This window comes from Zootoca vivipara, chromosome 10 (assembly GCF_963506605.1).
Source record: "Zootoca vivipara chromosome 10, rZooViv1.1, whole genome shotgun sequence".
Lineage (NCBI taxonomy): Eukaryota > Metazoa > Chordata > Lepidosauria > Squamata > Lacertidae > Zootoca > Zootoca vivipara.
Window position 1 is genome coordinate 4,458,688 of NC_083285.1, and position 12,949 is coordinate 4,471,636.

At 41.4% G+C, this 12,949-nt stretch overlaps 1 protein-coding gene across 2 annotated transcripts in view; it reads left to right on the forward strand.

Annotated features, from left to right (window-relative positions):
• SEMA3C (semaphorin 3C) overlaps positions 1–12,708 on the forward strand; it is a 146,736-nt gene extending 134,028 nt beyond the window's left edge. For both annotated transcript variants that reach the window (XM_035127243.2, XM_035127244.2), the window contains exons 16-18: positions 2,981–3,048; positions 5,401–5,531; positions 7,776–12,708. In XM_035127243.2, the coding sequence (XP_034983134.2) occupies positions 2,981–3,048; positions 5,401–5,531; positions 7,776–8,189 (613 nt within the window). In that variant the 3' untranslated portion in view covers positions 8,190–12,708. The remainder of the gene's footprint in view (positions 1–2,980; positions 3,049–5,400; positions 5,532–7,775) is intronic.
• Positions 12,709–12,949: the final 241 nt, after the last annotated feature.

Sequence of the window (12,949 nt, forward strand, 5' to 3'; positions counted from 1 at the left end):
TAATGTTTTGTGTATCCTTTGCTTTTTATAGTGGGGAGGAAAAAAAATAAATGCATATTGAATGAAGTCTGGTTTTCATATGTTTAGGAAATAAGTTGTTCCTTTATCTTAAAAAAACACAACAGATTATGATTGAGAAAACATCAGTAATTGGAGTGAAGTCAAGTCTCAAAGTCTAGACAGTAGTAGTCTTTTATATTATAGGCTGCATTTGCTCAGTCTTGTTATTCCTTTGCCCTTTGGATTCCTACTAAATTGTGTTCCCAAAACAGAACTTTAGGGTATCTGATCATGTCCTTATTTCCAAAATACACTCATGACACATCTTTCTTGACCAAATGTTTCTACTTCTCCATTCTTCACCAGGGTGATAGGCTCCTTTAAAATGCAGATTTCAGTATGGACATAAACGCTTGCTGGAGCAGTCTGATGACTCCACTAGTCCATCATAATCCTGTTCTCTCACAGTGGCCAACCAGATGCCCATCAGAAACCCACAAGCAGGATTTGAGCCTCTTAAGTCTGAAGGCAGAACATAGTTATCATGGACAATAGCTGTCATTAGCCCTCTCCTCCATGAATTAGTGTGTGCATTGAACTTGGGGGGGGGGGCGACGACGACAAGCAAGCAATGCTAGAAGTTGTAATGTAGACGCATCTCATTTCTTGTGCTTACAATATTCTCTTGAGATGATCAGAGCACCCCAGCCAAGTTATGATTGTTAGTATTAAAGATCATGGATCAGCATGCTCTAAATATTTCTCTTCAATAATTTTCTTTTATGGTCCAGCGTGTTGTATCCAACTAAGTTCAGCTCACAGCACATCCCTTGAAATTAATTGACCTCTTTAGTCATGTCCATAAATTACCGCGGGCTTACTCTGTGTATGACTAACATTGGAAACAAACTATCTATTTCTGGCTTCTGTTAAGGCAAGGTTTTATGAATGGATAAATAGAGGTTCCTTCTATGGGATGGATCCTTAGAATGACCACCCTGAAGGAAAGAAAGTGTAGTTGCCTAATCATTGCACACATTGCACAGTTAAACAATGGAATTCACTCCTACTGGAGGCAATGATGGCCACCAATTTGAATGTCTTTAAAGGAGGGTTAGATAAATTCACGGAAGATAAGGCTACCAGTGACTCCTAAACCTGATTGCCATGTTCAGCCTCCGCTGTCAGAGGCAATATGCTTCTGAAAATTAGTTGTTGCAAACCACAGGAGGGGTTCTTCCTACTTGCGGCCTTCCCCATGGCATCTGATTGCTGGATTAGGTGGGTCACTGGCCTGATTCAGCAGGTTCTTATGTTCTTAACGATTTTGTTATCTTCCCCCTGCCCAGCAACAACAGTAGGAATTATAGTTTTGTAACACTGCTGAGAACTCTGTTGGAGATCCATCGACTCGATCCATAACTATAATTCTGACAGTTTTCTATAAAGGGAAGTGGAGGAGAAATGGCATTTCAAACCATGTCAGCTTGTTGACACTACAACCCAGCGAAAGGGAAATCACCACACTTCCCTATAAAGAGGATACTTTCCATGAAAAATAGATAATTAAAATATTATCAATCGACACATTGTCCCATTTGCAATTATAATACAGACCACAATAATGAAATACAACTAAATATCATACTATATGAATCCACACATATGTAGTTTATATAGTGACATCTAACTGCACACAAACTCAGGTGACACTTGGGACAGCAATATTTTTAGGAGCATGAATGAAGTTGGGCGTAAGTGCTTGAAGTTCATCTACAAGGCTATAGGGGATCTACATGGATTTTGTAGTGCAGCCACCCGAGGCAGCAAAAAATCTTGCGCCAGCCTTGCAACTTGCAGAAACTTTCTCAGTAAAGATTTGGCTAAGAAATTCTGTCACCCTTCTTCTGAGGCACTAATATTTACATAGCACTGTGTCTCTTATGTATGTATAGTAAGTTTGTGCAGCCATAGAGCTCACACCTTGTACATAGAAGTTCCCATGTTCAGCCCACAAGATCGCCAATTAAAAAACCTCTCCAGAGAAAGAGCTTGTAAAGACTTCTTCCTGAGATGTTTGAGAGTTGCTGCCAGTCAGAGTGGACAGTACTCAGCTGGATGGAACAATGGTCCATAGAAGGCAACTTCTTATGTTTATAAGTGCTTTAAGTTCAATTTAGTTAAGTTCCACTCCTCCAAATTTCATATTGCTAATCAATACAGAACTGCACATTGCAAGTGATATTGAGATTCTACCAAAAGTGACATTTCCATTTCCCCAACTTCTCCAATAATGTTTAGGTAATCTTTAGTTCTATCGCCGTGAATTGGTTTGTTTTTCCATTCCCACTCTAGAACTTTGGCCACTTCTATGGGGAAGAATGCACACTGTGCATGGAAGGGAGAGGGTGAAACATTGCCATGGGGAAACCAATGGGGATCTATGTGAGCACTGAGTTCAAAGAATACCATTGTATTTGAGAACTGCATAAATTGCAACGGCATCAAGAAAACATGTGGGTGGGTGGTACTCAATCGGAACATTACAGCGTTCATTCAGAGTGACAGTGTCATATGGAAAGCCTAAGTAAACAATCTGCGGCTATTGCTTGCATGCTCCATAAAACTGGAAGAGTGGCAACATTTAGGTCTATTACAAAAGTCTCTGTAGTTTCTAGTTTCCCCACTCAAAATACAACATTTTGTTGAAACCCCGAAACCTGAAGCCAGATGTTTGGATGAAATACAAGGTACTTTCATTCTTTCCACTGTATAGAATCACTCGTAAGGGTTCATCGTGATCTGGATAAAGTGGCTTAATGAGACTTTATCTTCTCATAGAGACTGGGCAATTATTTATAGGAAGCTCATTGACCTTACAGCTTGAAATAACCTGAGTACTGCATTTCCTTTTAAAGCTGCTTAGGCACTGAAAGTCATTTTTGCAATTCCAACTTGCTCCTTTCCCTGAATATCTTAGGAGAAGCCGAAGACAAGATGTGAAGCATGGAAACCCTATGACTCAATGCCGAGGATTTAACCTAAAAGGTAATTTGAACTGAAATATGAAGGGCTAAAAACACATGTGGTCATTCTTTTAAGTGAATCATAATATCCCTGTGGCTTAGTGGTAAAAATGAGTATAGTACCCATGTATTTTTAGCATTCCTTTCTCCTTTTTGTGTGCTATGTTTGTTTGGGAGATTTAATGTTGATATTTTTAAACAACAACAATGCAGGAAACAAAGGCCTTATCCTGAGACTGTCTGTGACTACAATGTTGTCTCAGTATGATATCACAGCATCACAAATGAAGATAAATCCATGGTCACATAGAGTACAGCTGCTGTTTTTTCCCTTAGTATTTCCATATTTGGGGGGGGGGATTAAAACTGTAAAGAAGGAGGTCCTTGGCAACTTTTTTTAAAAAATTGGATTTCCTCCCAAAAGGGTAAATCCAGATTATTGGTTGGGAAATAAAGTCTGGATAATATATTCAGAGTTAGGCATAGCTGTCAACTTCCAGATCAGCAGCGGTGCGGCACTGGAAGTCGCTTCTGTGCATGTCCAGACATGCGCAGAAGCGACTTCTGGTGCCAGCTCTGCCCAATTTCTGGTGCCCAGACATGCGCAGAAGCGACTTCCGGTGCCGGGCTGCCTGTGTCCGCATGTCTGGGCAGCAGAAATCGCTTCTGCGCATGCCCGGAAATGCGCAGAGGCGATTTCCGGTAGCACTAGGCAAGTGAGCGAGCCGGGACATTTAAGGGGTATTTTGCAATCCGGGGTTGCAGCGGGAAACGGATTTAAATTCGGGGGTTTCCTGCCAAAAACGGGAGGGTTGACAGCTATGGAGTTAGGATCAGCCGTTTTTAGGGACCCCTATTTTTCAACTCTTCTCAGTTTCCATATATCACATCTTGCTGTTAAAGGTGGCCACGAGAGGCTCCTTCTCTGAGGCTCCGGAAAATCCTGGAGTGGTCACTAGAGGAAGCTAGAACAAAATGCAAATGGACAAATACACAAACAAAAATCACCATTTACTTTTATTGTTCCAAGTCTATGGTTTTCTCTCCCCAGCCTTGGGTTTTAACTGTGATGCTTAACCTGTGCTTGATCCCATGTTTAAGAGTATATAAAGCTGTAGCATTTTAACTTTAATGAGAACAAATTTCTAAAAATAGAATGCCGGAGGCTACTAATGATTCCACAAACATTCTGTACACAAAGACAATTAGGAATGCTAAATTACTGTTGGCTTCCAAAATATTTGAAATTAAAAAACACGATTTTTATTTTTTCACTAAGGATATGCCAAATGCCTGCCTCTGGATACATCTAGAACAAAATATCTTCCCAGCCTTCTGTATGTGCTGTTCTAAGCTATTCCTAACCATTTCCGGATACTACAATCCAGTACATGCATATATTGTCCCCCTAACTATGATTATACGTACCATCCTTCATCTTAAATCTCCCCCTCCCCATGATTTGATTTAAGCATAGTGAAGAATAGGATCCATATTTAGAATCATAGAATCATAGAGTTGGAAGAGACCACAAGGGCCATCCAGTCCAACCCCCTGCCAAGCAGGAAACACCATCAAAGCATTCCTGACATATGGCTGTCAAGCCTCCGCTTAAAGACCTCCATAGAATCATAACCTTGGTGACCATGGTTAAAGCAAACCAGGATGCAATGGTAACTGAACTGTAGTTCATGAGTTGAAATGGATTTGCATACCATAGTTGCACGTAATCATGTTGCTTTAATCATGTTTATACTAATATGAGCTAAGATCAAGGAGATCCAGGTTCAATGCCCTACTCAGCCACGAAGCCAGTCACTCCCATCTCGGTTTAACCCCTATCACAGGGTGTTTTTGAGAGTAAAAAGGATAAGATTGGGTGGGTGTGAAATATAGCTCTGTAGAGCAGGATAAAAATGCAATCTGTCAAGCAATATTACAAATAAATGTTTAAAGCAAATAATGGAAGAGTGATTTTTTGTGGAAGAGGGGGTGATCAGGAATGATTTGTCTAAACTGCACTATTATGAAGCCTGAACAACTCAATGGATATTTTGCATTTCTGCTATCTGGTATATGTTTGGAATCTAGGCTAGGATATTTAATTATGTAGTTTACCACCAGCCCTATCCCACTCACAGGGGCAATGTGGGAAATGGGATCCTGAATTAGTCCAGGTGACTCTACTGTAGCCACACTATTGATAGAATAAAATAGCATTTTCCTAAAACGGCTCCAGTTCTAAGTTTCTGCCCCAGATTTCTTGCTCTTGGATATTGTCTGCCTGAGATCCTCCTTGGTTTAGGTGTGATCATGCACTTCCCAGTTTTATAAACAGTGCAATGTATTTCATCTGGCCTGTCTCACATTCCAGCTTACCGCAATGCAGCAGAGGTAATTCAGTACGGTGTAAAGAATAACACCACCTTCCTTGAGTGTACGCCAAAATCGCCGCAGGCCTCCGTTAAATGGCTCTTGCAGAAGGACAACGACAGAAGGAAAGAGGTGAGAAATTCACTCAAAAGCATTGGAGGGTCGAAGGCAAGAGGGTGCACTCAGCTGGGAACCCTGAAGATAAAGGCTGGGTCTTCTGTTCATATAGAATATTCTCTCGAGTTACGCCAGTGTCCAAATGCCCATGGCAGTGTAGCATGAAACTTAAAATACAATGCACCAAACTCATCTGAGTCGCTGAGACGCTAGACATACAACCAGCATATACCCACAACCAGCATAATATGTTTTTAAACTCTTTCAAAGCAATCACTTTTCCTCAATGTAATAAACTTTTGTGCATTACTTTCACTAATATAAACATTTTTGTATGCGCTTTCCTCTAATAGATAGATCCCGGTAATTCTGGTATGCATTTTTGGTTGGAGACCCATTTCACAAAATTCATAGCTGTGTTTTAGTTTGGGAAATGCAAATTGATCTGTTTGCAAAAAAAAAAAAAAACCTGAATTATTCTCCCCCCACCCCTGGGCATCCTCTTATCACTAGATGTTATAACACTGAAATCAGTGGGGACTTGGCTTTGGCTGGATCCTGCCTTTTGTGTGCAGCATGAAGGCTGCCCTCATGGGAATGTCTCCAACAGTTAAAACATGCTGCCAATCTGAGAAAGGAACAGCAGGCATAACAGAGGAGTTAAGTCTGAGGAGCCGGGAGAGAAGATGATATGGAAAGCTTTTGTAGCAAGGACTTAGCCTGAACTAAAAATACTCACAGCAACAAGAATTTTCCTGACCGTTGTGTAATCACATTTTCCATTACTGTCCTTTCCAAAGCTCTCAAGTTTCAGCTCCATGATATACAGTGCAATTGTGTATATGGATCCAAGCTGGATCCATATTTATCCTTCCTTAAATAAATAAATAAAATGAAATTATTGCTATTTACAAATCTCAGGCAGTGTCTCTGCAGGAGGGAAAATGCCCCTGTTCTTTGTGAATGAACCTGTCTGAATAATTGCAAGCAGGGTGGGGAAGATGTGGCCCTCCAGATGTTGTTGGACTACAACTCCCACCATCCCTAACCACTGGTCCTCCTAGCTAGGGAAGATGGGAGTTGTAGTTCAACAACAGCTGGAGACCCAAGTTTGAGAAACACTGGACTACAAATTCTGTCACCCCTTACCACTGGCTAGGCTGCCCGAGGCCAATGCCAGCTAAAGTCCAAAAATGTCTGGAGGGCTATGGGTTTCCCTCTGTTTTACACCCCCAGTTTGAAATTGTCTTCTGGAAAATGTGTTTTTATGGTTTAAGCCTCACCAGTGAGGTATGTAGTTGCGAGTTCAAGTCCCATGATTTTCCTGACTCGCCAGGACATGAGCTCTGTGTTGTCAATTTCTTTCTAATGGCCTCTGTGACACACAGAAGTACAACACGAAAAACAGTATGTTCCAGGTCCTAGGTTTTCAGTGGTGGCTCCCTGCCTGTGTAATGTTCTCCCTGGGGAGACTCGCCTGGCGCCGTCATTATGTATCTTCAGCTGACAAACCAAAACATTCCTTTTTAACCAAGTTTTTAACCAACTTGGCTTTTAATCACCAGGCCTTTCTGCTTGGGTGAACTCTTTTAATGTACGATTTTTATGTTTGTTTGCTTTAAATATTGTAAGTCACCTCAAGTTGCAGGGCAAAAGAGTGACCAATAACTTTAATAAATAATAATGAGGATGTAAAAACAAGACTAAACTTATTAGGTAAAGGTAAAGGGACCCCTGACCATTAGGTCCAGTCGTGACCGACTCTGGGGTTGCGCGCTCATCTCGCATTATTGGCCGAGGGAGCCAGCGTATAGCTTCCAGGTCATGTGGCCAGCATGACAAAGCCGCTTCTGGCAAACCAGAGCAGCACATGGAAACGCCATTTACCTTCCTGCTGTAGCGGTTCCTATTTATCTACTTGCACTTTGATGTGCTTTCGAACTGCTAGGTTGGCAGGAGCTGGGACCAAGCAATGGGAGCTCACCCCGTCACAGGGATTCGAACCACCGACCTTCTGATCAGCAAGCCCTAGGCTCAGTGGTTTAACCCACAGCGCCACCACTTATTAGTTAATAATATTAAAAGCACTGCTGTGTCTAATAGCTCTCCCTAAGAAATACATTTCAAGCAGGGTGTCTCTGTCTAGTGGAAAGAAAATGGCTTGCTTGGATTGTATATCTTGTATATCTAGATAAATATTTATTTTTCTTTTAGTATACTGGTCATATTCAAAGCACATGCTGTCTGTCTGTATTCTAGGTCAAACTTAATGAAAGAATAATATCAACCGAACAAGGGCTCTTGATTCGCTCTGTCCAGGATGCTGACCGAGGGCTTTATCACTGCATTGCGACGGAAAATGGCTTCAAGCAAACGATAGCAAAGGTGAACTTCAAGGTGTTAGATTCAGACACGGTGGCCTTCATGACTGAAAAGTGGTCCCCGTGGACCTGGGCTAGTTCACTCCAGGCTCTGCCGTTCCATCCCAAGGACTTGGCAGGAGCCTTCAGCCACTCAGAACTGCAGATGATTAATCAATATTGCAAAGACACGAGGCAACTTGGCCAGCAGGCCGAAGATTCCCAGAAGATGAGAGGGGATTATGGCAAGTTGAAGGCTCTCATCAACAGCAGGAAAAGCAGGAACCGAAGAAATCAATTGCCTGGATCCTAAGGTTTTGACTGGGAGCATCAAACTTTTTTTCCATACCCTCCCTCAAGGGATTTTGGGGTGTTTTTTGTGGGGGGTGGGGTGTTTGTTTTCCTGCTGAGAGCATAGACAAAACATTAGCAAAGCAAGCCCGAAAAAAGATAAAAGATCATGAAATGCAACCCATATAAGCTAAAGAGGAGGGCAGGCGGGAAACCTCAAATCCAAAGAGATTTATTTGTGAAGTGCCCACTGACGCCAGATAGATCCTTAACTTTAACAGTACACCAGATTGTTTGCCTTAACCCACTTTCTTGCATGACGTTTAGCTGCCATCTTTCTTTTCCTGAGAAGGGACACAGAAGCAGACACACCAGATCTCAAACTTGGTGGCAAAGAGTTTGGGTTAAGAGGGATGTACTAAGTGTTGTACAAAGAGCTCTTCCATATATGTCTCTGTTTATGGTACATTGCATTGAAAAGCTCTGAAGCAAGCACTTCAAGGTCCGTTTCTCATCTTGGTATTGAAAACACAGCTCAGGGCTTCTCCAATGTAACGTGGGAGTGGTAATGATTATATCTCATTCCCTCTTAGTGGGGTTCATTACATGTACAGCTCGCTCCCAGTCTTTTTTGACATGGTAAACTCTCTGTCATGTGACTCTATTGCTTTTAAATATATATTTTTCTTCCTTATAAAGCGTCAGTGCAGCTTACCTTTGGATTCCCAGTCCAGGGACAGAAGTGCTAAGGTTTCAGGAGTCAAACTGTGCTATGTGTTATTTGATCCTTATGTAGCCAGTTAATTGTAGGCAATGAATATACCTATGAATGCAAGAAGAGAGCACTGGCAGCTACTATACCTTTTAAAACCAGGATAAAATCACATGGGCTGAAGAGTCAGGTGATGCTGAGCTGCTACTAGTAGTCCTGTGCCCTTTGATATTTCGATTTTTGTGGGGGAATCTGCCCTGGGGAACCAGCAAAGGTGGGTGCAGGTGGGCAAAAGGACCAAAGTTAAGCACTTTTGAGGCTGCAATCCACACCTACCTGGGAGCAGGGGTGGGGGAGGAACTCGATTCCGTTTGCATTGAAAGGAGAAGCTACCTAATTCACACTTTCAGAAGCCATACACAGGAATCATTCAAAGTTTGCACTTCTCACAATTTTGCAATGCAGTTCTACAACCAAGTAATGCATACAAATGCATAAATTCACCCATTCCTACCTGAGATTTAGTCCTATTGAACTCAGTGGAGCTGTGTTTTGGCAATGTTGTAATTTTGATGACTCCAGCCGACTTGGAGATTGAACACATTAAAACAGGGGAGGGCAGACTTCAGATTTGTGGGATCTACCTTATTTTTTTTTACTGGAACACTGAGACTCACCAAGTGGGATCCAGAGGTAAAGGATTAGAGTTAAAAGAGCCCAGGGATTTGTTCTGAGTAACAGAACTGAACAGAGCTCACAGTCTTCCCATTCAAAAATTCACTTGGGGACACTTCCTTTTATTCATGTCAGCAGTATAATTTCAAGAGGAAAGTCGTTTTGTTGTTGTCATTGTTGTTAAAGCAACTGAGTGTCAGAAATCCTTGCTGATCTGCTTCAAATCACCCACTGATCCACCATCTGCCCACCCCTGTATCAAAACACACCCACCCCACCCCCTTTGTGTATTCGAATGAGGGGTGAGACAATTTTGAAGTTGAAAACTTCTATGAAACTTCATAGAATTTACAGCCTCCGTTAGGTAAGCATATTTGTTTAAGACCACCACCATTCTGCCACCATTTTAGACTCTTCCCTTCTACCTTCAAGTAACTTCTGTCAACCAAAGGTTTTGCTCTTCTCCCAGTGATCTTGAAGAAACCACTTCTGCCAGACTTCCGGTCATCACAGCTCCTCCATGCATTCCAGCCTTAGACATGACACCCAAATTGTCAATTGGAAAGCACGGGAGATGCATCTCATGAGATGCTATTGAAAACAGAATCCACATTGTGAGTTGTCCTCCTTTCCCTTGCAACATTTAGGAACACTAAACCATAGCATGATGGGATCATGGTGTGTGTGGGGGGGTGGGGGGAGGTGGGTGTAAAACTATATAATGTCACAGAGACATCCAAGTTACAAAACCAAAATATTTTGGGCCTTCACACAATAAAGCTACCTCCTGTAGTCTGAACGCTGTTCTTTTATAGCTCCTATATTCTGAGTGCTGCACTTACTCGTTTGGCTTTTTCCTTCTTCTACCAAGCACATTCAAAGTACAGTTGATATAACATTTAATCTCATTTATAATGTTGTAATTGCTTCCAGATGAAGGACGGCAGCTGATAAGCTTTCAAGGGCACAATTTATTTCTCTTAACAGCCAAGTGTGGTTGTATCTGACTAGGCGCCCCTTCGGCCTGAGGAATGACAACAGTTAACATGCTTTATTAAAAAACAAAATGTTGGCAATATGTGTGGTTCGGTTAATAAAATCAGTAGAGCTTTCTTTTCCATAATAATATTTTTAAAGCTGCTTTATATATAGTGACAATGGTATGACTGTTTAAGGGATAAAACTTAAACATTTTCCCCCCACACACCTGCTGCATGAAAATGTATGTATCTAGATAAAGACCTTTTATTGATTTGTAGCCACTCCAGCCTTCCATGCTGCAACAGATCTCCAGATGGCAATAATGTGTCTAAGGCTTTGTTCATCCATTATGCTTACAGTAGCCTGTGGAGCAGAGCAACTCCAGGGTCATGGAAATATACCAAATGCCCTGCTTGGAAGCCAGTCTTGTGCTCATGCTAGCTTCCTTCACCATCTTGTACAAGGCAAGGCCTGCTTGCTTGGCTCAAATCTTGTAACATGTTTATCCTTTTTTTTCTCAGAGATAGATAGCAGGAGTGAGTCTTATATGTACCTATGGTAGGTAACCCAAGGTATGGGAATGGCCGCAACCCATTCATAATTTGGGTTGCCTTTCCCTGCACCTTTCCCAGCTCTACAAGATCTCATTTGAGATGTGGTGACCAGAACTGTATATAGTATTCCAAGTGTTGTCACACAATGCATAGATATGTATAAAGGTATTACAATATTGCCGGTTTGATTTGTAATCCTTTTCCTAACGATTCCAAACACGGAATCCACAGCTGCGGCACACTGGGTAAGTCTTTTCAATTAAGCTGCCAACCACGATCCCATCAGTGGATATGTGGAATTAGGGTTTTTGGGTCCAGTGTGCATGGCATTGCCCTACATTTGCCATTTCATTGCCCATTTGCTTAGCTTGGAGAGATCATTCTGGGACTCTTCACAACCTGCTTTTGTTTTGACCACTCTGAATAAGTTGATGCCAATGAAAAAAAAAATGGTCGCCTGACTGTTCATCCCTCACTCCAGATCATTTATGAACAAGTCTAAAAAGCTAGCGGAGGATTTCCTACATCCCTTTATTATGGGAACTGACCGTTTTCTTGCTCTCTGCTTCCTCTTCTTTAACAAGTTACCATCAACACATGCCAAATGGAAAGAAAACCAGATCTTTTCTTTTTGTTCTATTCCTAGCGAGTGTGTACACCATCCCACAAAGATGCTTCAAACTGGAGTCCCATTGGAAGCAATTGAACTGAACTCACGTGATAATTAATTTGTCATTGTTCTCATTTTGAATTAAGGGCAAGAAACCTTAGGAATATTTGGCCTTTTCTGACCTGCGACCCTACCACCAGGTTTACCTCCGAATACAGTTGCTAAAATGTGATGAACAAACCTATTTTTTACATGTACAGGGTAGTTTCCATTAGGGTTTTTACATGCTCAGAGTTTATCCCCATATACGAACATGAACACTTATGTTTATAATATTGGTTGGTTGTTTGGTTTGTTTGTTGCTATTTAATGTCTTCCTATTTTGAGGATACTGACAAAAGGGTTGTATCCAATGGATTATATGACTTCCCCCTCCTCTTCTCTTCCTGAACACACCCAAAATCTTCTCTATCGGGGGTGGGGGTGGGGGTGGGTGTATGCAACTGTTTGGAACAGATTTTGAAGGTGTGAAGGGGTCTTCAGGGAAGGGGAAATTCTGTTGTGCAAGTGGAACTCTGCTGCATGAACAGAAAAGAGGCATTGGAAACAACCCCCTGTATATATTTGCATTTGTTTTTTTAAAAAAAAAATTAATGCCATCTTCTGGTCATAACTTTGCCAAATGTAAAGAAAGTCAATACTATTCATCAGTGTGTACGAAATTTGTTTTATGACGCCTTTGTTGTCGTTTGTAAAGTTGGATTGAAATCTTCATTCAACCATGTGTTCTTTGTGATGATTGCAACTGTAGATATGTGTATTTCATTTTTTAAAAAATAACAACAACCCTTTTCCCCACCAAGTATGGTAATGTGTACAAATTTAGCATGATGAAACCCATTACGGTGAATACTCAGTAGCCCTTGGATTAAAAATAAAAGTAACACAATACTATTTAACTGGATATCCCAAATGTTATTTGCCTGAAAAATAAAGGGTGTTCGATCAATTTCATAAATGGTTTTGCATGGGGTGGGGATATTGGGGTGGGGGTGGGGAATATGTAACTCTTTTGCTAGAAGCTTTTGACCACATGTAATACAGAGCTGAAAATGAGACAGAAATGAGGTTCTTAATTTGTTCCAATGGATGGAGGCCAAACAGGACCCAAGAGGCTAAAATCCCTTTGGAAATAATCATTTTAAGTCCCTCAACAGAAGACTAGTGGATGCATTTCAGATATAGCATAA